Below are 24,536 nucleotides of genomic sequence, written 5' to 3' on the forward strand. Positions count from 1 at the left end.
GAATACACCCAACAAAATCTATTACTTTAATTATTCTACAAGACAATTTTGCAGTGCTGTTTTCTCAGTTGTGCAGCCATTCTCAGCCTTCATTTCTGAGCTATTCCTCCTCCATTAACCTGCACGAATGGCCTCCTAAGTTTTTTCTAAAATTTCAGAGGTTGTTGTCATTTGATCCCAAATAGAGAGTTCTTAGACTAGCACATTGGCTCTAGGGAAACACGGTTTCCACAAGTAAATGTAAACTATGAATATATACATATATATTAAATAAAAATAGTATTGCATTACATTTGGGTTTCTCATGACCACCTCATACTGCTTTATCTTCTCATTTTAAAATTCACAGATGAATTATTCTGCATGCAACACCCAAATGGTTGTTTTTTTTCTTTTGGTAGAGTGGTGTCATTCTTTGATTTTCCCATCAGCCACCTGCACTTTGCTCTACTCCATGCCATGTGAGGTGGAGGGCGTGAACTTTATTTAGAATTTAATTACAGATAGTAGCTTGCAACTTGCGTTGTACATAAACATGCTTCTCATATGATCTGACTGCAGGAGGGCAGGCTTTTACCTTTAATGTTGCACCACATGCTACACTGAGATTTACCTGCTTCACATCTTAGGCTGTGTGGTCATAATGTAATAATTTGGGGACTACGGTCTGAACCTCAAATTATGAAGCCTGAACAAGACTTGTGAGCAGGAATATCAAGAGTTTGGTTTGAATCAGCCATGTTTATATGTAATCAATTTTGTTTTACATTGATCACCATATATTTTGACTTTTCCAAGAGTTCAAGCACAAATGTAGAATGTTAACTACTATGTAAACTGTATTTAGAGCTGAATGAGGCTCTCTAATTTTTTCTACTATATTATAAGATTGATCAAAAGCCGTCAGTTAGAAAGTAGATTTCAAGACAATGACTTATAGAATTCTTTGATATACTCACTATGCTTTCTATATTTACTGTATTCTATGGAATTATGTAGCTTGTCATATATTTTGAGAATTATGGTACACCATCAAGTAATAGCTGATTAACGGTTATACAAAACCATATAAATATTTTTTGGAAATTGGGATTCGCTGTTGCTCAATAAAATGAACCTGCGCGGTCCTCTGCCACCCTCAGAATTGTTCCTATGCCCGAACCCATGGATGCAGCCACTTTCCAAACTCACCTCCTCGATGGCCTTTGTCCTTTATGATACTCTGCTTCAACAAATATGATAACCTTCGCCAGGGACTGGGCTCTCTTGACAATATGTCTAAAGTATATAAGATGAAGTCTTCTCATCCTTGCCTGTAAGGAGCCACTCTGGCCTTACTTCTTCAAATGCATATCATTTTGCCCTCTTAGCAGTCATGATATTTTCTATATTCTTCTCTGAAACCCCAATTCAAATATCTCCATTTTTCTTCCATCTTCCTTATTTGATGTCTACTTTTACATGCATATGACGCAATGGAGCACATCATGTCTTGGATCAGGCACACCACAGTCCTCAAAGTAACATTCTTGCTCTTCAATACTCTAAAAAGGTCTCATGTAACATATTGACTGAATGTAATATGGATTTTGACCTCTTGACTGCTGCTTCCACATGCCTTTATTGTGAATCCAAGAAGACAAAATCCTCGACAACTTCAATCATTTCTTCATTTATCATAATGATACCTTTTGGTCCAGTTATGAGGATTTTGGTCTTCTTTACATTGAGTTGTAACCCATACTGAAGACTATAACCCTTGTTTCAAGTCCTCTTCACTTGTAGAAGCAAGTTTCTTCCATCTGCTTATCAGCGGTTGTCACTCAGCTTTCTCCTGATCCTGAAGGTCCACCTGTCTTTATAAAACCCATCTTCTCTGATGGCTTACTGAACATGAAATTGAACAAATATGGTGAGAGGATACAACTCTGGCATACACTTTTCCTGGTTTTAAACCATTAAGGATTCCTCTTGTTCTGTTCACACAACTACCTCTTGATCCATGCACAAATTCCTCATGAACACAACGAAGTGATTGGAAATCCCTATGCTTCTCAAGATTATCCACAGTTTATTGGAGTTGACACAGTCTAATGTTTTTGCAGAGCCAATGAAACACAAAATTATTTGGGTACCCAATAAATAGCTTTTCTGTTGTAGGATGCTTCTATGCTAGCATCTTAACTAATAAGAAGTTTTTCTCTTTCTGTATTCCATTTGGAGTATTTTTAATCATTTTATTTGGGGTTCATACAACTCTTATCATAAGCCATACATACCTCAATTGTGTCAAGCACTTTTGTACAATCGCTGCCCTCGTCATTCCCAAAATATTTGCTCTCCACTTAAACCCTTGATATCAGCTCCTCATTTATGCTCTCTCCGTTCCCACTCCCTCCTACTTTATGAACCCTTGATAATTTATAAATTATTATTTTGTCATGTCTTACACTGTCAGAGGTCTCCCTTCACCCACTTTTCTGTTGTCAGTCCCCCAGGGAAGAGGTTATATGTAGATCCTTATAATCGGTTCCCCCTTTCTACCATTTCTTTCCTCCACTCTCCGGTATTGCCACTCTTCTGACTAGTCCTGAAGGGATCATCCACACTGGATTCCCTGTGTTTCCAATTTCTATATGTACCAGTGTACATCCTCTGGGCTAGCCGGATTTGTAAGGTAGCATTGGGATCATGATAGGTGTGTGGGGCGGGGAGCATTTAAGACTTAGAGGAAAGTTGTATGTTTCATCATTGATATCCTACACGCTGACTGGCTCATCTTCTCCCTGCAACCTTTCTGTAAGGGGGTGTCCCGTTACTTACAGATGGGCTTTGGGTCTCCACTCTACATTCCCCCTCATTTATAATGATATGATTTTATGTTCTTTGATGCCTGATATCTGATCCCTTCAACACCTCGTGGTCACCCAGGCTGGTGTGCTTCTTTCATGTGGGCTTTGTTGCTTCTGAGCAAGGTGGCTGTTTGTTTACCTGCAAGTGTTTAAGACCCCAGATGCTATATCTTTTGATAGCCAACTACCATCAGCTTTCTTCACCACATTTGCTTATACACACAATTGTCTTCAGCAGTCATGTTCGGAAAGTGTGCATCATGGAATGCCAATTTAAGCTAACAAAGTGTTCTTGCATTGAGAAAGTACTTGAGTGGAGGTCCAATGTCCATCTGGTGCCTTAATACTAAACCTATAAATATATACATGTAGATCTATTTCCCCATCAGCATATAAAATATATTTACATATGTACATGTATTTATATTTACAAATATAAAAATAAATATATTTACAAATTGTACATATGTACATTTAGACATCTATAAATGCCCTTTGTCTCCTAGTTCTTTCCTCTATTTCCTTTTACTTTCCTCTTGTCCCACTATCATGCTCAGCCTTCATTTGGGTTTCAGTAATTTCTCTCAGTTACATTGCCTTTGATGAATCCCTACCAGTCCTCTCACACCCTCCTTGCCACTAATTTTGGCTCACTTGTTGCTCCCTTGTCCCTGGGTTGGCCAACACCTCCTCCTTTCCCTCACCCTCCATATCCTCCTGGAACCATCAGTCCCATTGTTTTGTCCTCCAGACTGTTCATCCATCCTAACTTATCTAGATAGACCTGCAGAGATAATATTATGCACAAAAAAAAACAAAGCATAGCAAGAAAAGGGACAACGTGAACACTGTGACAACACAAACAAATAAAACCAATTACATTTGTCACTCAGGTTTTAGACCCAATATTTGATATAACAAACTTTTGGTTTACATGTGAATCTACAATTTTACTAATGTATTTTATGATAGCAAATTTGATTAAAATAGCCATTTGATAGGGGTTTCTATTTTAGGGTGTGCTTGTTTCATTTTTGAATAGATAAACTGCAAGCATTAGGAGGTATAAAAATAAAAAGTATATAATAGCACACTTCATAAAAAGAAGTGAGTGTGTGTAAGCAACAGCTTTTCATGTTTGTGGACACAATGAAGATGTGTACTTGATAAAGGTACAATCATTTTCTGGACCCTAGGAAATATTTGACATTTTCAATAAAATGTTTTCCCTTTGATGCCAGCATTTTTTCATTTTTAAAGTGTTTGAAAATTGCAAACTGATGCTCTTTTTCATTTTCTTGTAAAATTAATGTACAGGGATAGTACTAAATTGAAGTTCTGTGGCAGAATTACCACTTTACTGACTTCAAAACAGAATTAACACTTCTCACAATTGCGCTGTTTTGTATTTATTTATTTATCCATTTATTTGCTTGTTTGTTTTGTCCTTTTAGACCTCAACTGCCACAGTAAATGTGGTGGTGACAGATGTCAATGACAATGCTCCCGTGTTTGATCCTTATTTGCCTAGAAATTTATCTGTGGTGGAAGAAGAAGCCAATGCATTTGTGGGTCAAGTAAGGGTAAGTGCAATTTTATATATCTATCATACATACCTACTCTCAAAATGTACAATACCTTTGGGGTTTGCAAGTTTGAAACCACCAGTGGCTTATTGGGAGAAAGACAGGACTTTTTTATTCCTGTGAACACTGACAGCCTCAGAAATATACAGTAGCAGCTGGATCCTGTCTGTAAGGTCTCTGTGAGTCAGCATTGATTCAATGGCAGTGAGTTTTGTTTGTTTGCTTGTTTGTTTGTTTGTTTGTTTGGGGGCATTGACAGTGGTGTTATCTAAAGCACTATTTTCATGTACCACCAAGGAACAGCTAGGAAAGGACTATCTTTATTTTAGAAGTAAAGCAGTTATTCATCAAAACAATGATAATACTTGTCTAATATGTCCAGGTAGGATCCAAGCGAATACTATTAGAAATGAATCTTTAATATGTTGGACAAAGAAAATATATGAAATATGAATTAATTACTATCTGCTATAAAGCTATGTTTATATCCACAAGTAAATTTACATAGTGTAAGTATTTTGAGATGTGGATTTCCAATGCATATTTCATAATTTAGATAACTATAGAACTTTAAAATTTTTAATTTGAGAAAAAAACATTAAACAAGAAAAAGATTTAGCTAAATTAATCAATATTTAAATTGCAAAACGTAAATTAAAAAGCTTATAGAGTCAAACCAGAATATATCAGTTTAATTTCAATACAGTGATTAAAAGTTAATGCATATGGCAGAGCCCACAATGGCATGACCCTACTCTACATCTTGCTTTCCTGAGTAGCAGCTGTCATCTTCAAAGTTTGTTAGCAGCCAGACCATCGAAGATGAAACTATTGGTTTCTTTTTGTCTGGAGGAAAGAAGAGTGAAGGAAATTGAAGACATAGAGAAGTAATTAGTTCAATAGGCGAATCGGCCATGCAAACACCAATCTCTAGGACATGAAGAGCAGACGAACTAGATGGCACCAGGCACTGATGTCTACTACGCTGACAGGGACCACAATGGAAGGTCCTGGATAAAGTGAGAGAAAAATATGTAAAAAGACTCAAAATCATAAGCACTACCAGACGTACTGATCAACTAGAGACCAGGGGGAAAGCTGAGAGTAAGGCTTTTAGTCTTCCTTCCGGTTTGGGAATGGACATGCTACCACGGCTCCATTTTATACAATAGGTCTTTAAAGGGAATGATAATATGAGGGAATAACATCCTACACCTTAGAACAATCAACCATTAGAAATAAAAAGGGCAAAATTCATCCAAGGACAAAGTTCAGAAGGGTGAGGAGTGAAGAAAGAATGGAAATCAGAAGCCCGTAAGTGGATTATTATTTTATTGATATTGATATTATCAATGAAATAATGCTTGTGTGAATTATTGAATGGAAAACTGGTCTCACAATGAAAAGTTTTTGTAAGAAGAGAAACAAGTGGAAGAAGTGGGGGCAGGAGACAAAGGTACAAATAAGTTAATGTACATTATTTCTGCTTGCAAGAACATAAGGAGTTCACATCTGACTTCCCCTGGATTCGCAAAGCAGAAGGAGAATACAATTCTTCTTACCCCAAGGCTGATTTCTATATATCATAGTTCAGACAAATGTTCAAGCTTTAACCTTCTTTACCCTATTGTGACATAATAGTCCCCCCTGGCATACTTAGTTTCTTCTAGGTTCAATATTCGGTTGCAATGGCCATGCAAAATCCACAGATAACACAATATAATATGGTGCAATACACTACAGATGTTTATAGAGTTTATTAGGGAAGCTAACAAGTCATAGTCAGAAATTATAAGTATACAGTTCTTTGGTCTGAAGTGTTTCTTCTCAAGTGTCTCTGGTCCTACAGTCATGGTCACGGTCACATTCTCCTTGGCTTGTGCTCTGCTTAGGAAAGTGTTACGGAACTCCTTTAGAGCCTAAGAACTCCTCAGGAGCCCTGGTGGTGTAATGGTTGGACTGTGATTCACATGGTCATCAGCTTGAAAACTAGCCACATCTTGGGAGAAAGATTAGGCTCTCTACTCCCATAAATCATAACAGTCGCAGAAAACCATGGAAGCCGTTCCATCCTGTCCCACAGGGCCGCTTTGAGATGACACCTACTCAGTGGCAATGAGTTTGGGTGTTTTGAGTGTAGGACTGTTGACAAGTGTCAAGAGGGCATCCTACTTTGTAAGTCATCCTCCTTCCTGATTTCGTGGGTTGGGCATTTGCCATTCTGTTTTGCCATTCTTATTTCATGGGTTGAGCATTTGCCATTCATATTTCTTGTCACCACCTCTGCTACCTCCTCTTATTTAGGTAAAGATCTTGGGGTTCAAATGGTGGAATTTTCTCATGGCTAGTCTTTGTGGATGGTCATGAGATTCTCACATTCTTTCTTGATTCATTTTATACCTAGCAGGATGGCAACACTGACTAATCCTCTCCTTAGACTCTCATACACCCTCTTTGCACATTTCACTCAGTCTTTGGTTGGGAGTGCCCAAGGGTCTGGATAGAATAGTCATACCATGGAACTGAATGGTGCCCTACTACCTTCTACCCAATTGATCTTAGTGGATGCTTTCAAATAATCTGTTGATCTATTATTTAACAGATTTCATTATTTGACTGTCTTCAAAATTAAAAGTTAAGGAAAAAATTGCATTTCAAAAATAAGACACATTCTTATTATTAGCCAACTCCACATTATTAAAATTATCATAGTTACAATCTCTCAAATCCTGGAGAGATTGCATATGACATCCATACCCTTCTATCCTTATTCTCTCCAGCTACAGAAATGGGGAGAGTTTGACAGTTGTGCTGTTTGCAATATGCCAGGGTGTAGCAACATGACCTTAGGGGCCTAGGGTTAGCAACTGATTCAAAATCAGAGTTCAGATTACATTAGCTTCCTCTCTACCCCTTAAATGCCTCTGCTACCAACTGTCTTACCATAGATTCTCCAGAAGAAAGCTCAGGGACAAAGCTTGAAGGCATATGTAGTTTTATTTGTTTGTTTGTTTGTTGAGAAATTTAGGTACCACTAATAAGAAAGTGAGGAATGATTGTAGTATGGAAAGACAGCCAACAAAGGGATTGCTGTTACACCCGCTAACACGAGGACTGAGCTTACACCTGAAGGAAAGCTCTGAGAAATGGTCCAACACATATGCCCCAGAATCATCCCTCATGAGAAGTAATGGAATTGAAAAATGCATATACCAAACCCCGAGAGTCCTTGACTGGGGAGGATGGAAGTGCAAACCTTGGCACTCCCTGTCTCCCACACAAACATGGTAGGAGATTGTTGTACTTCTGACATAAGGACAGTCAGTCATACTGATGGTATTCACAACTGCAAGCTGGCCAAGAAATATCCAATACGCAAAGGGACATGCATGGGATACTGGCAATTTCTGCTACACCAAACGAAAAGGTGATGAACTATGTAATAAAGGCATGTGCAGAAAGCATAGGAATGAAGGTGATACTGACTTTTGAAGGAGAAATTATGGGGACTGGAAAGCTGTGACGGATTAGGGGCAGTATTGATACAGGTAGTAAAGACTTTGGGGAATGAAAGAAGGTGAAGGTGACATATCCTAGTTGGGAAAAAAAAAGTGCTTTACCATATTAAGAACATGATTTCTCAGTGCCGTATTATAGAAGTTACTGGAGGAATCATGGGAGGCGCTGTTGCTGAGATTGTGGCCTTATCAGACTTGTGTTTTATGATTCTGAAATAGATGAGAATGGGAAATTTCAACATCATGAAATAAATTAGGCAATGGAAACCACTTAGCAATATGAGGCTTTACTTAACCGAATACTCTAATTATATGGACAAGTACTTTTCTTTACATTGTCATCGTAGGATGCCACATTGGTGAAAGATGAAAATTAATTAAGCTATCACTATCAACTATTCAGATAAAGCAAATAAGTATTTAAATTATTTAGGATACTCATCTTCCCATTTTACTCAACTTATTGAGCATCGAAGGGAGCACAAACAGAATAAACAATAGATAACATGTAAGTAGACATAAACCCTCCGATTAATTTACTCTTTCATTTTTCTTCATTTGGTTATTTCCACATTTCTTAGCAATTCTGTGTCTTTGAAGGAATCATGATCTTAAACTTATTTCTTGTTTCCTAGTTCTTAAATTTGTTATCCATTATCCCTATAATTTGTTCCAGCATTGAAAATTGAAATATAGGCCTTAGAAACTATAATTTGATAAAGGAGTAATTGTGCTGGCCTTCAGGCAACAACGTATTTTCATAAACACTAAATGATTTTGAAAATACAAAGTGAGAGGTAAATTTCCAAAGAAAGCTGAATCCAACTGATTTGCACAGTTTCAGAAGAGTTGTAATGTTCATGGAATGGCATTTTGATTGCATCATAATGGTCTCCTGTGACTACCTAATGATAATTATATAATGCATTTATTTCACTCAATGATTCATGCACCACTTGTAAAATTTATTTTTAATTGTCATAAAAGACCATTAAGACAGACTTAAAATCAAGACACATATGGTTAACTATTATACTGAATTTTAGTTACCAGCCTTATGTTTAAATTATAATGATATTTTTATATGAATAAGCCAATATGTGGATTAGAAGCTAAAATAGCATTTTTATTTACTTTCAAAGGTTTCATTACCATACCAAACTATATTAAATAAGAAATGCTTCTGAAGCAATATTTATGTATGTGCTAGATAGGGTTCTCTAGAGAAACAAAACCAGGCCACTTAAGATTATATACATATATGGATAGATATATACAAAATGAAGAAATAAATAGCTAATTAGTCCACAGAACAGTACACATAGCTCAGTTCAACTCACTTGTGTGAGACAGTTAATACACTGGCAGTCCTTCAACTTGTGAGGGCTGTGGGTGCAGATATGGAAGCAGATAGCTGAGTCTTCTGAAGGGCAATACAGGCAGTCCAGCCACAGGCAGCCAAAAGCAGGGAAGGTCACCAACAATCAGCCAGATGACAGGATTCAACAGTCCCCAACTCAAGTGATGTATGCACCAGCAGTGTGTTGAAGCAGGTCTCAAAGAAACATCAAACTATAGCTACACAGTCCCTGGGTTGGGTGTCCCACAGGTAGTGTAGCTCACAAGTTGAGGTAGAAAACTAGCTAAGCAACCACATACTGGTCCAATCACAGGAAATCAAGAGATAGAAAGGTGAGACTGGTCAAGCCATTTATCTCTTTGCCCTTCAATTAAAATTCAACCGTATTAATCCCACATGTGTTTATTGGCAAGGTTGGTACAATAAACAACCTATCACAATGTATTATCAGAGAAAAATAACTTTATACAGTATGTTAAAATAAATAATTGCCAAATAGCATTGCTTTATGTAGAATTTACACAGGGCACAGTATACTGCATTTAGAGTTGAGTTTTATTCATAGTTTCAAAGCACTTGCAATACTAATATAGCTGGAGAGAAAAGTATATGAAAAAAATAGCAAACACAGTAAGACAATCTAAGGAATGATAAAACATATTGTGGACTAAGATGCCTGTCACAGAATAGGGGAGAAATGGACATATTCAGTAATTTGAAAGAAAAGAGGAGCTACTAGGCAAAAGGAATCTGGTACAGGTAAAGGGATCTGGTACTGGTAAAGGGATCTGGTATAGGAAATGTTGAGATAGAGAAGGAAGTGCAAGGATAGAAAGTCAAAAGTTTGATAATAAGGGGAGATGTTTTTAGTAAGATCGTGAAATTTTTATTTAAAATCATGTTAATTCCTATGAGGAAGAGTAAGGAGTCTATTGAAATAGTGATACAAATAATATCGTCTCAATGAAAATTCTAATTCTTGGTGTAGTGTTTTGTTGAGTTTCTAGCATAATACTTTCCAGCAGATTTAATTCAGAGGATCTGTTTATCTCTCTAAGGAGTTCTGGTAAAGATACGAGTTAGGCATTGAGCTGCTCTCCATTCAGTCAGTGTTTCAAACTCACAAGCTGCTTCACAGGAAAAAAATTAAATTGTCTGCACCCTTAAAGATACACTCAACAACACAACTTATTGCCACCAAATTGATTTATTCACAGCAACTGTATATAGGTTTTATAGGACTATATATTTGTGTGTATGTGTGTGTATTTACACTCTATCTTTACAGATATATTGTGTATATATAAAGATAGTCAGAAAAAATACAAAGGGTACTGTGAGTAGCAATCAACTAGTTGGCAGTAGATTTGGTTTGCATTTAAAGAGGAAGGAGGGGGACACTCCCTGAAGCATAGCCTGGCTCTTGATTGCAAGCTTGACAATAGTTCATAAATATTTACAATTAATAATAGATATAAAAACAACCAGAAGAAAACACTATAACTGAGTCAATTATAACACAAAGTGGACCTATAGGACAGAGTAGAACTTCTTATCGGGTTTATGAAATTAAGATTCTTTACAGAAGTAGACTGCTTCATATGTCTCTCTGGCTCATGGGATCAAACCACTCAACCTATGGTTAGCAACCTAACAATAAATCACTACACCAGGCCTCCTCCCTCTTGAATACACCCCAAAGCCTACTCACTGCCATAAGAGGCCTCAAACTAGTAACTGCAGAACTCTCTCATGATTTCAAGGTTTGAGAGCAACTTTCAGAAGAATTTGGGAGGTTTCTTCAGAGGAACACTAACTGTGTCTGCAAGATCAGGAATTTCCATCTATTATTAAAAATGCCCTACAGTCCTTGCTGTAGTTTTGTCAGCTTCTGCGAAGAGACCAAATATGTGATACACTTTTTAGTTATCTATTAAGTTACGCACTGAGCTGCAAACCACAAGGTCAGCAGTTCAAAACCACTAGCTGCTTCACAGGAGAAAGACGAGACTCTCTATTCTTGAAAATACTCTTGAAAACCACAGGACAATTCTACTCTGTCCTATAGGGTGCCATAGGTCATAATCAATGCATGGCCAGTCTACCCTGTCCTATAGAGTCACTAGGAGATGACATTTACTTGATTGCCATGAGTTTGGGTGTTTTGAGTTTAAAACTGTTGATGAATGTCTAGGGGCATCCTATTTTGTGATGCTTTCAGAGAAGTACCATAAATGGATGGCTTGAACAAGGATGACCTTGTTCTTAGTTTAGTAGGCCAGGCATCTGAATTCACAGTGCTAGTTCTAGGGAAAGTTTCTTTGTTGGATCTTGGTCCTTATCTCCTTTAAGTGTCTGTAGACACAACACACTTTGAAGATCTCCTGGTATCTTGGCATGAAATTTCTCTTGATTCCAGGAGTTTCTAAGAACAGGAAACCCAGCTCCAAGTGACCACTCCATTCCTGGCTCCTATCATATTATTTATTGTAAGGTAAATGGTGCTGGGGGGGGGTCACACCACAATGAAACTGTTTATATTGGATTAGGCCTATGACCATATAAAGGGTGGGACAATGAACCCATAATAACTTTTTAATCTATTATATCAAATGACATCATGGGAGAGTATTCCATAACTACCACAATGCATCATTATGTCACCACTAAATCAGAGAATCACAGCCCAATCAAGTTCACAAATTTTGTAGGGAAATAATCCAGTCTGTGACATTACTGAACGAACGTGTGTATTTACTTATGTGTGTATATATGTATGTACCTATTAAATAGTGTGAATATTGTAGGATAAAGCATGGTCCATTGTTGAAATCATGCCATGTTTATCAAACTGTTTGGGGGGCCCATCCAAAATCCCATTCATGCACAAACCTGAGGACGTACTAAGAACTAGTTCAGTGGTTCTCAACCTTCCTCATGCTGTGACCGTGACCCTTTCATACAGTTCCTCATGTTGTGGTGACCTCCAAACATAAAATTATTTTCATTGCTACTTCATAACTATAATTTTGCTACTGTATGAATTGGGTGACCCCTGTGAAAGGGTCGAACCCAAAGGGGTTGCTACCCACAGGTTGAGAATCACTGAACTAATTTATCCTAATGCGTTGACTTACGCAGGTGAGTTTGGTCCCGTTATAAAATGTGTGAGTACGGAATGGTTGGCTGTACGTGGCACCTATCATTTTCATTAGTATTTTCTAAGCTAATGACCGAGGGCCTCAATTTTGAGTTTGAGTTGAGAAGTAAGGGATATTAAAGAACATCTATTTTAGTAAACGCGGTTTGATCAGAGTATGAAAAGTGAGTTCTGTGAGAGCAGGTGGGAATTCTGGGAACAGAGGTCTGGATGAGACCTCTGCTCATTTCACAAGGGCGTAGGTTTTGTCATGCAGCTGACTGAGGAAAGTCTTAGGGGCCTACACTTTGCAGATTAAAGATTAAATCCATCTTTGCCTTTCAGAATAAGCTTGGGTATAAATACATGCACAGATAATACATGGCGAAGTCACACTTGGTAACAACATTGTGTATTAAGTTCAAAAAGGATTTCAGCACTGTGCACTATATAGAGTAAGTCACTTCCCAACAGACATTCAACTAATGCCTTTTAGAAATGTTTATGCTGAACTGACTTCTTTGAACTCTAGATAACAAAAATAGAACCCAAGTCAACAAAATGCTCTTCCGTTTCTAAAACAAAAGAGCCTGATTGACTTAACCTGAACCCCAATTGTATTCCCAATGTGAGATCTGCATGCTAAGTCTCAGCTGAAATGAAGAGGTCGTGATTCTGTTTTTTAGTTCATAAAGGTGTTTTAAAATCATTAGTGAACTGCAGTGTTTAGGAAAAAAGTCATGATGCCATTTTTAAAAAGGAAACTTAATCTTGCATTCTATTTATTTTTCATTATCAACTACTGGGAATCCCAAAGCAATGTAATTTGGATTTGTCCCTTTTGGAAATGTATGTAAATGGGATTGTAGAGCAGGTCAGGTCTGCTCTAGTAACTCCTGTCTTTCTTTTACATCTTTAGGTTGTTAAGATACAACCATACAATTTAATATTCAACTATACAATTTAATATTAAACAAAATAAATCTGAACTTGAGTGGTCTATCCAATTAATGGAACTCTCTTCTCCTTGGATGGGGTCTTAAAAATAAAATTAAGTTGGTGGTTATATGGTGCTTTATTTATATAAATATTTTAATAGCTAAGTATGACTTCCCACGGTGTCTAAAACTATAATTCTTATTTTTTAAAGTGTGTCACAAGTAGGGGACTTTGTGTGTTCTCTTGTCCAATTTAACTGTAACTCAACCATGAGACTCAATCTCATGATGAATTAAGTTCACAAGATCGGAAACAATGGTAATGCCCATTTTAATGCTGTTACCAAACATTTTTATTGATATTTATCTACTACTTTTGAATTATTTGAAACTTTGTGATCTTTGAGATGTCTAATTACCAGTTCATAAGTGAAGTAAACAATGTTCTGGATCTGTCCTTTGTATTTATTTGGAATTTATTCATTCAGCAATGTTTAGTCTTATACTCGGCTATTAAAACAAAGGCATGCATATGTGTAGCATTTATGAATGTATGACAGATAAACTGTTAAATTCATGTTTTTAATTTAAAAAGAGATAGTTCAATGTATATAAAATGATGTAAACATAAATTAGCATTATAAATATTATAAAACAAGCCTAAATATAACTACAACATATGTAAATATTGGATAAACGGGAAAGCCTCCAACATTATTTTCCCAGTTGCAATCACAACTGCACCTTGCAGTCTATTTATTTTTTGTTTTTATCCAGTATTCCACATCCCAAAGCAATGTAATTTGGCTTTGTCCCTTATTGGAAATATATGAAAATGGGATTGTAGAGCATGTGTGCCTTAGTAACTGCTGTCTATTTTTTTAAATCTTTACATTTTTAAGATTAAACCATATTTTTCCATGTTACTTGATGTATATCCTTCACTCTATACTACTTTTTAAACTATACTAAGGATAATTTTTACATAATTCTATTACTGAGCATTTGAGGTCTTACCACTTTGGTGTTATATTAATTGATGATACTATTAATACTTTTATGTCATTTATTATGGTACACACGTGACTAAATCTCTCTTCATTATGAGTATGAGTATATTCAACATTCAGCATTTATTGAACATGCCAAATTAATTTTCATCATAATTGTGCAAATAATTGTATGGATATTAGTTATAATTTTATTCACATTCTTAGCATGTCAATCTTTCTAATTTTGACTAACATGTTGATAGTTGCGATCTTTAATGGCATTTTTATAATGAGATTTGGTACTCCTATGTAGATATATATTCTAATTTCTTCTTCCCAAAAGTGCATAAACTTTCTTATCCATTTATTTATTGGATTTTTCATGAATTTTCTTTATCATCAGTAGAATTGTTTATATTGTCTGGATATAATATAAGTGTGTCCTTATTATATGTGCTTCAAATATAATGTAAACAACCTTTAGTACATCTATTTATAGTAGTATATGTTAAAACATATCTATTAAGATATCTTATTTGAATATTTTGATTCAGTTATATTTCTGAAAAGCAATAAATATGTCGTATAATTTTATCTATCTAATTTTCTATTATCTGTCCATATCATCTAAGACAAAAGGGTCATCAATAGTTAGGTATATTATAACATAGCAATTAAAATAAATCATAAAATCTTAGAAACAACATGTACTATATATTATTCCTCCAATCTAGTTCAATATTTTAATTTTAAAATTTAGAAGAATAATATTTAGAGTGGTAGAATGAGTCATCCACCATCACTCTCATTAGGTAAGACTACAATGAAATAGTACCAATGTTTATGTTTTAAATTCATAATAAGTTATTATAGTTCAAAATATGGTGGTCAGATAAAGTCATATGCAGGATCCAGACACATATAAAGGAAGCATATTTTGTCAGAGTATCTACATTTTTAGGCAGATGAGGAAGCTATCTTTCAACTTACTGCTCATAAAAAATCCCATCATAAACATGATTATAGTTTATTAGATATCATCATGGGGATGGGTATGACTACATTTTAGCTACTAAACCTGAGAGATCCCTGGCTTTTCCAAGTTGACACACAACCTTAGCCATCACAGGTGAGAAGAATTGAAACATATAAATAAAAAACATGGAGATGGGACAGCCCAAGTGAGCAGATTTTTCTCTGTCCTTTCAAATATAGAATTTGTATAAATAAATAAATAGATAGATAGATACATAAATAAATAAACCAAGATAAAAGAGCAATTTAATTCAGTTAGAAATAGCTATTCCTGGAAAACTTTGCCTTGAATAGTATAATCACTGAAAATTACATCTAGTCTGGGTTCTGAAGTGACTAAAAATCAATAGCAGTGTATTGAAATAACGTCAGTCACAGAAAACAATGAATTAAGACAGCTTAGCAAAGGTGCTCAGCTAGATAAATTGAGTGACTTCTAAGCGGGTTTGCTTTTACTGCATTTTTCCCCTTTGATTGCCACTCAACTGTAATTGAAAAATCTGTTAAGCATGAGCAGCATTCACAAGTGCATAAAATCTTACACAAATCTAATACAAAATCAATTGGCTATTTGAATGTTTAGTTTTAAAGAGGTGGTATTTTCTTTAAACACTCTTTAGAGAAAATATTTTCTTTATCTTACTGTCAGTCCTTGAGGTAAATAGGGCGTGTATGTGTAGAAGGGTATCTGCCATGATGTATTAAAAATAGGCAAATAACAATGAATGAGTTAGGGCTTGTGAATATTAATGAGATTGTTTAGATTACACATAGACCTGTGGGGTATGAGTCATTATTATGAAAGGAAGGTGATTCATAAAAATCTAAAACATAGATGTACCATGAATAACATCTACTGACCTTTTGCTATATTTTAAGTACTATCCTAAGTACTTTCTGTATTCATTTATTCAATTCCTGCAAACATGATGTGGTTGAGTCTAACATCTCTACATTGCAATTCTAAACTCTGAAAGAGTTGGAACACTCTGCCACTATTATGAAATGGAAGCATGGCAGAATCAACCGCATCCCGCTATCAAATCATCAAGCACTTATATTATCTCAGCTGTTTACAAACACTTGCCTTAAGTTGATTATGAATCAGAGCCACCCCACGTGTGTCAGAATGGAACAGTGTTGCACGGGGCTTTCGAAGGCTGATTTTTCAGAAGTAGGTTATCATGCCTTTTCTTTGAGGTATCTTTGGGTAGGGTTGAATTTCTAAACTTTCAATTAGCAGCCAAACATACTAGCCATTTATACCACTCAACTGCACCAAAAAATGCAAAGCTACTACCATTCAGTAAAGTCAGACTCATAGGGTTTCAGAGACTAAAGATTTATGGGTGCAAACAGCCCATGGAGTGACTGATCGCTGTGTGCTGCCAGCACATCACAGCAGCTAACAGTTCAGGCCTGACTCACGGCAGCATCAGAATTGCTATGCACAGCCTAAAACGCTGGCGGAGAGTGCGGAACTTAGCATAAACAATGGGAAGTTCCAACCCCTAACTGCATTGTTTAACAATCAATGACTTTGGACAAATTATCTGGTTTCTCTAAACCTCAGTTTTCCCATTTATAAAACAGAGTAAGTTCAATGTATTTCAAACAGGTTTTTGAGCCATTTGAAAGAGAACTTTCAATCTGCCAAGCAGAAGAAGAACTCTACAAACAAATGCAATAGTTGTAGCTGTGACAGCAGTCATACCCTATCATTTTCCACTTTGGAATGTGCATTGCAATTTATTTTAATCTTTATTCTGTCAGGTACGGTTTGAATAATTTCACCAATCTTCCAGGGAGCTTCCAAAATTTTGCAAAATCCCATTCCCTTTTCATTCTTTTTTTCCCATGAACATTTTGCAGCGCCATGAATGATTTACATATCTCCTGTAAACCTTCAGTCAGATTACTGCTACTTATGGAATCACTTATCATTTACAAAAGCTTTGAGTTTCATCCACCTGGACATTGACATAGAAGGTGATTATTCAGTCAGTCAGTTCCAAATCGAAATCATTATCTGTTGTCTACTGTTGTTACCATTAATAGATAATGAGCCATTTTATTGAAATCAATATGTATTAGATCTATTGGTATTTTCTAGGATTACAAATGTGATAAGCTATGGGGGGAAATATAATCACTTTGTCATGACATGTACTTAAGTCATTTGAAAGTCACCACAGGGATTCCAAATTCCCTGACCTTATTAAGGTGTAACTTAAGAGTGATGCCCCGGGTTTAATGTACTTTCCATTCTCAGTTCACAAGACTCTAGGAGGAGACTTTTAAAAATTGGTGGAAAAATTGAGCTACGAGGTAATGGCATTTTCCCACAACTTTTTTTTGGAAATTTCTTCATATAATTGCCTCTATTATCATATCCTTATATTGTACTGTACTTAAAAAAACTCCATCAAATTTGAGATAGTTTATTTTCATGATATTTTTGTCCTTACATTGATCTTCTCTATTAAATTGTAGCTTCCCAAAGGTCAGATTAGAAGTCTGGCTATATAGTCTAATAGTGCAATACATATTTAATTTGTTATTGGAACTAATCACTCTATTAATTAAAAATACAATCTTTATTATCTATCTGTTTTCCCCTATAGTTTGAGTGACATAAGATTAAAGAACATATCAGTCTTGTCCTTCATTTCAGCCTCATCTCCTGAAATGCTCTCCAGTGCGAAGTTGACCAAAATGTCAGAATTCATGAGTGAATGGAAGTGTGAAGAGTGGAGTCAAGTAAAATTTACATAACAGCCATTTTGTGTTTTTATGCATTCAATATACACTTTCTAATATGGTTGTGGGAAATAATGCTTCAAACAATTTAAGATTTCCTGGCTGGTGAACTCTGTTCTGAACTAAAGCATTGTGTGGACTGGAGAACCAGCAATTCTCATATAAGAGAGAGCTTTATATGAAGAAGTGATTCTAAGTCAAGAAAGCATTCCAGTCCAGTCTACTCAAGATCACAAATCCCTCTTCAGACACCGGAAGCCCTGTGCAATGATGCAGAACGGAGGGTGATTATAAGCTGGCAGGGGCAGATTCACATGAATCCAACGTTCATGAATAAATGGCGGGGCTGGGGCAGCATCCTGGGCGGCTAGGAAAGTGGAATGCCAAGAGGGAAGGAAAATCTTCGGGTCTTCCTTATGAGAAGGCCACGCCCCCAAATAAACACTATCAGGCTGTGACTTGATGGACAGACATGCCTCCATACTACACTTTTATGCATCTTCAAGTTGACATAAAGTTATCTAACTACCACAAGTACTAAAGTGAGCAAGACATAATCTCAAACCTTTTAGAACTAAGCATAGATAGTGAATTTACAACTGAATAGAAAGAAGTGCACTATAGCATGGAAAGTGTTGGGACCACTTTAAAACTGACAGTTGCTTATGTTTTACAGCAGATAATGTTTCCAAATCTTCATATAGAAAAGCACTTGACTTTTATGAAGCCTGCTGTTATCTTTGCACAACTAACATGAGACATTGGCAATTTTATATAGAATTCAAAATGAGACATTGACGCTTTTATGTAGAACTCAAAATCCAGATTCCTAATGGGATTGTTGTTCAGTGGATACCACCACCACTACCACCACGACCACCATGCCCCCCTTTAATCTCTAAAACGTGTACCCAGGAATTGTACCCCCCCATAATCTCTAAGACTAGTGTACCCAGGAAGTCCATATTTCTATAAAATATCTACTTTCATTAAAGCAAAACATGTCAGGATGATAAAATCACCATCTTGGATTATTTTAGCTGCCATATGAAGCATTTCTGAGATGGCAGAATGGCTTACATATTGGGCTACTAACTGCAAGGTCAGCAGTTCAAACCCAGCAGCCACTGGGAGAGAGATGCATAAAGATTTATGCTACTCGCATAAAGATTTACAGTTTGGAAATTCACAAAGGCAGTTCTCTGTCACTATGAAACAGAATCAACTAGATGGCAATGAGTTTTGGGTGGTGGGGTTTTGTTCCTTGTTTTTAAGATATGAGAGTGCTACTCATTTCTTAATTGAGTGGATTAAATATTTCCTGGCTTTAGATCAATTTTCAATGCAGTTCTTTTTACATTATCAGATCATATTGTCTAGGATCCCTGGTACAACTACAGGTTAGGCATCAGGCGGCAATTCAAGCACACTCGTTTCTGTGCAGTGGACATTTGAAGTTGTCTGCCACTGTAAAGATTCAGTCTCAGCAACTCAAAAGATGCCGACTTACTGTGATCTATAGGGTTTCTATGACTGCATTAGTGCAAGGCAAGGGCTTCTGTTGTTGGTTTTTAGGATATTAACATGAAATATAAGCATTTTGACATGTACAGGAGAGGTCAGTCCTAGAGAAAGAGGATGGTAAAGTGAAGGGGCAGCAAAAAAATAAGGGAGAAGGATCCTTGAAGAGATGAATTGACACAGCGCTGGGACAAAGGACTCCAGCATAAGCATAACAGTCAGAATGACACAGAACGGGGCGGCATTTCCTCCCGTTGTGCATAGGAACTGACTTGATACCACTCTGCAATAACTTGGAAGGCCCTTATAGGATAGCGTAGAATTCTTTTTTGAAGGATGTCAATCTTTTCAAGAGAAGATAGCCTCTTCTCCCTCCGATGGTCCATTTGAACTACCAGCTTACGATTGCCAACCCAACACTTAACCCACTGTGCCACCAACTCCGTTTAATAAGTGATAGAGGCACATGTAAAATTAGATATACAAGGTTCGTCTGAATTGAAGTGGATTCAATTACAGTGAGTTGCATCTGGTACTATAGTTCCTACTGGTTTTGTGTCAACTTGGCTAGGTCAGGATTGTCAATAGTTTGTCCACTAGGGCTTATAATGTGACCATGATGTGAACTAACAGTGCCATCAACTCCATAATGGGATCTGCAGTGAAAAGACAAACAGTTATAAGTTTAGGGTGCCCTGCAATCCCTTTACTTGGGGTATAGCCCTGATACAGGCGAAAGGAAGTTTCCTTGGTGGTGTGGCCTACTTTTTCAAATAGATGTCATGGAAAGGCTTGCTTGTTGGTTTTTGTTTTGTTTTGTTTTTTGCTGGATCTGAATCCTGAATCTGACTTATGAACTTCTCCAGTTCTTTGAACTTAAGTCAACAAGCTGCCATATTCCCTGCCAATCGCGCCAGAGCCAGAAGCAACCTGTCATCTGTCGTCTACCCTGCTTTTGACCTTGGATTCAACTCCCTCAGCAGCTCTGGCCTGTGGTGGTCCTGCTGATCTTGGGTTCATCAGGTCCCAAAGAGAAGCAAGCAAAAGATGCCTCTAACTTAACGCTTTCCTGACTGGTTATTTCAAACCCAAACTATCCTGAGCAGCCTGCTCCAATCAAGGCCTATATGCTTTTAGGCTTAATGACTGCATAACATAATGTAAGTGCAAACATGAATTAACCTGTGACCAGTCAGCATCATCCAGATCTGAAAACACACAAATGTGTGTGAGGGAACTTCAAAATGTTCTTAACATATGACCTACAGACTTGGAACCTACCTATATCTATATCTATATCTATATATTGCTTCTCTTGAGAAAGCAAGTTGCGGTAGTTACATAATCTATTGTCAAGTTTAAGAGTGAAGAGCTGGAGTTTAGCTTGTCAGGTCACAGATGATGACCTCATTTGGAAGTGCTAAAGGGAAAATAGCTCTCTGGACATGGGACACATGTTCCCTCCCAGCAAGACATTACTGACAGCGAGCCTGATGGAGCTATGCTGATGCAGACAGAGCCTTGGGAGCTGGAAGGAACCATGTGGAGAATCCTACCAATGCTGAGATGCTTTCACCACCACTGGATCCACAAGACTTTCCACCCACTTACGTGTGATCTTCCTGTATTTGGCATCATTGCATGTGTTGCATAAGTCTGAAAAGGAATTTATGAATTGGTATTGGACATATGGGCTAATAACGGACTTATGGACTTGATGTGGACTGGGGGGGCTTTTTCAATGTTCAATTGTTCTTGTATATAAAGCTTGTTCTTCTACACAAATAGGTATCCATGATTTTGTTTCTCTAGTCTATCCAGACTTACATATGATGCACTGAAATAGTGGTTTTCAATTTGATTCTGACTCATAGGAACCTCATCTGTGCCAGAGTAGAAATGTGTGCCAGTGGGTTTGCAATGACTGGTTTTCCAGAAGTAGATTAATGATGTACCTTTCTTATGATGTACCTCTGGGTTGAGTGAAGCTGATACCTTTTATTTATGTAACAGTTTACCATGTTAACTATTGGGACCATGCCAGGACTTGTGGTATTAAATGGACAAGTGAATATAGCTATAGTAGATGGAATAATAGTGAAAGTTAGGGGAAAATAGAAAAAGAGAGAAAATTTGATATGATAGTGAAAGCAAAATTTAAAGTGAAAAATCTGGTTTGGAATTTTGGTTTTACTATCTATTGTCACTATTTATGCTATTCAAATGTTTGCAATGAATAAGTCATTAGTCTTGCAAATTCTATCATACAATCTCTTTTCTGTCATCCAGACTCTATTCATCCCCCTGGGTGGCAGGTAATATATCCAACCTTTGATGGATCCCCCTTTTTTCCCCTTCCCCCTCCCCGACCACCCACTACCCTCATGATATCGCTAATCCCACTACTGTTCCTGAGGGGTTTATCTGTCCTGAATTCCATGTGTAGGGAGCTCTTGTCTGTACTAAGGTGTGTTCTCTGGTGATTAGAACAGAGTGCTATTGTGTTAAGGGAGACCTTGAGGAGAGGCCCAAAGTGTGTACGTATTTTGAAATTGTCACCTTCATGTTTCAAAATCCTCAATGGAATTCAGAGATCTACATGCATTTCCACACTGCATGTCTCACTATTTCATGCTATGGCTTTCTTTCTTTGAACGCTGAAATATAGGGAGAAAGATAGAGGTTAGAGAGATAGATTGATTGATATTAGCTAGATAGATAAATTATCCATTCTGATATTGCTTCAACCAAATCTGATATCACTTTCTACCAGTTTTAAGTAAAGAGAAGGGAGAATGTATGGGAGACCACTGACAATAATATGAAACTTACTTTTAGGGAATCTTGCTGCTAATCAAATACATATTTAATTCTAAGTTGTTATGTAATAATAGTTCTCAAGGTGTAACTACTGTGCTTATTAATTTCCATAATTAAAGTAAGTGAATGATTTCTGAGTGAATTCTAAATTATCTCCGGGCCATGCTGGCTATTTCTGGCCTCCAACTTTTCATACCGATGAAACACTTCAGAATGACACACTAAGTAGAACAGACCTCATGCTCAACAGAGATCATGAACAATCTGCTTATCAATGTCCTAAATTCAAATCCTAATTATTCTGTTACTTTCTAATTGTAAGAATCTTAACTGACGTCTTATCTCTTCCATAATCATTTTATCTAAGTATTTTGTAAGAACTAAGACAACAGATATCTAGTTCACCTTGTATAAAGCTTCTGCTCTTAAACAGGAATTAAATTAAGACAGAATCTATGAGCTATACATCTGGTTATAGAGGTGGAAACAATAAGTTTGAGTAAAATTAATCAAACCATGCATCATAATTTAGCTGATTGTTGTATTTCAAAGCAGTGAATGAATTGCATTATAATGAAAGTCAGATATATCAAGGGATAGTGGTAGTGAAGATGTTTGTTGGTTTTGACATGTTCGAATTGCCGTTTTCTCTAAAACACTGCATTTCTGACCAGGCCTACCTTCCCCAGGGGGCCTTGGCTGATTCTTCGGAGGCGGGGGTCAGACATACATCCACTGCCTAAACTCCTTATCATTTTCACACCAATTGTCCCTCCCACAGCACTGTGTTTTCTCAAGACTCATGGCTTCCATATGCCCATATACCCAGGGCCCTTTCTGGCCCTTGGGCCCTTGGCCTGGACACTGTTCTGCTCAGGAAATGTTACAACCCCTTTATAGCACTGCTGACAGCAGGTTGCAAATTAGGCTGCTGGTTGCAAAGGCAGCAGGTCCAAATCACCTGCCATGGTGTGTGAGAGGTGTGTGAGAAAAAGGAGACGTTCTACCTTCTGACTGCTTTACAACCTCAGAAAACCATGAGGTCAGTTCCACCCTGTCCTATTGGGTCACTGTGAGCCAGGATCACCTCCATTGAAGTGAGCTTGGTGTTGTTTGGTTGAATAAATGGCAAGAAGACACTATGTGTCACTATAAGCTTTGTCCTGAAGGTCCTCAGTTTTAACCGGATCTAACTCCACTTATATACCTGAAAACACCCCACTAGGAAGTGGTCCTCCTGCCTGAAGCCATCAACTTTACTTGGGCCATAGCAAGGCAGTTCTCTATTCTGCCTCTTGTTCTACTTGCTTCTTTGCCACACTTTTTTGTCACAGGTGTCTATCCCTGGACCAATAAGGTTCAATGTGCAGAAATACGAGGAGGTACCCCTAAAACAGGAACATGTTCCTCTAGGTGGAGCATTCATAATATGCATTTTTCCACGTAGTCAAGCATTGAGCAACTCGCGTTTATTTAATGCATCCGGTGGCATCTCCTGGGAAGGTTCTCTGGCCACAGTGGATTTTTTCATAAAAGCAGTTTCACTTGAGTCTCATTTGTTGTGGTGGCTGTTTTAAGAGAACAGCGTGTGGCTGTGAGAACAGTGAACAGTGTGTGGTTTGTTTCCTGCTTGAGGAAAAATGCTGAAGAAATTGTCATTATGTTGAAGACAGCTTACAAGGACTGTGCTATGGGGAAAACTCAAGTGACAGGTGGTTTTCTCATTTCCAATAAAGTGAAATGTGGATTCACGACAAACCTTGTCCTGGACATCTTCAACTTCTCAAAGGATGAAAATATCAACAAAATTCATGCACGTACACTCAAACTCCAACCGACCACTGAAGAGATGGGGGAATTTTCTGAACTATCTTGGAGCTTGGTTGAGTGAATTTTAACAGAAGATTTGGGAATGAGAAGGATCACTGTGAAATTTGTGCCTCTGATTCTGACTGAGCAGGAAAAAGAGCATGAATGGAAACATGTTGTGCTTTGAAAGAACAGCTCCAAACTGA

The 24,536-nt window shown here is 37.1% G+C and overlaps 1 protein-coding gene across 17 annotated transcripts in view; it reads left to right on the forward strand.

The window, feature by feature from the left end:
- The window catches only part of PCDH15 (protocadherin related 15), an 819,982-nt gene that overhangs the window by 540,637 nt on the left and 254,809 nt on the right, over positions 1-24,536 (forward strand). For all 17 annotated transcript variants that reach the window (XM_075535092.1, XM_075535093.1, XM_075535090.1 and 14 more), the window contains one exon: positions 4,307-4,435. In XM_075535092.1, coding sequence (XP_075391207.1) covers positions 4,307-4,435 — 129 coding nt within the window. The remainder of the gene's footprint in view (positions 1-4,306; positions 4,436-24,536) is intronic.

This window comes from Tenrec ecaudatus, chromosome 16 (assembly GCF_050624435.1).
Source record: "Tenrec ecaudatus isolate mTenEca1 chromosome 16, mTenEca1.hap1, whole genome shotgun sequence".
NCBI classification, from domain to species: Eukaryota; Metazoa; Chordata; class Mammalia; order Afrosoricida; family Tenrecidae; genus Tenrec; species Tenrec ecaudatus.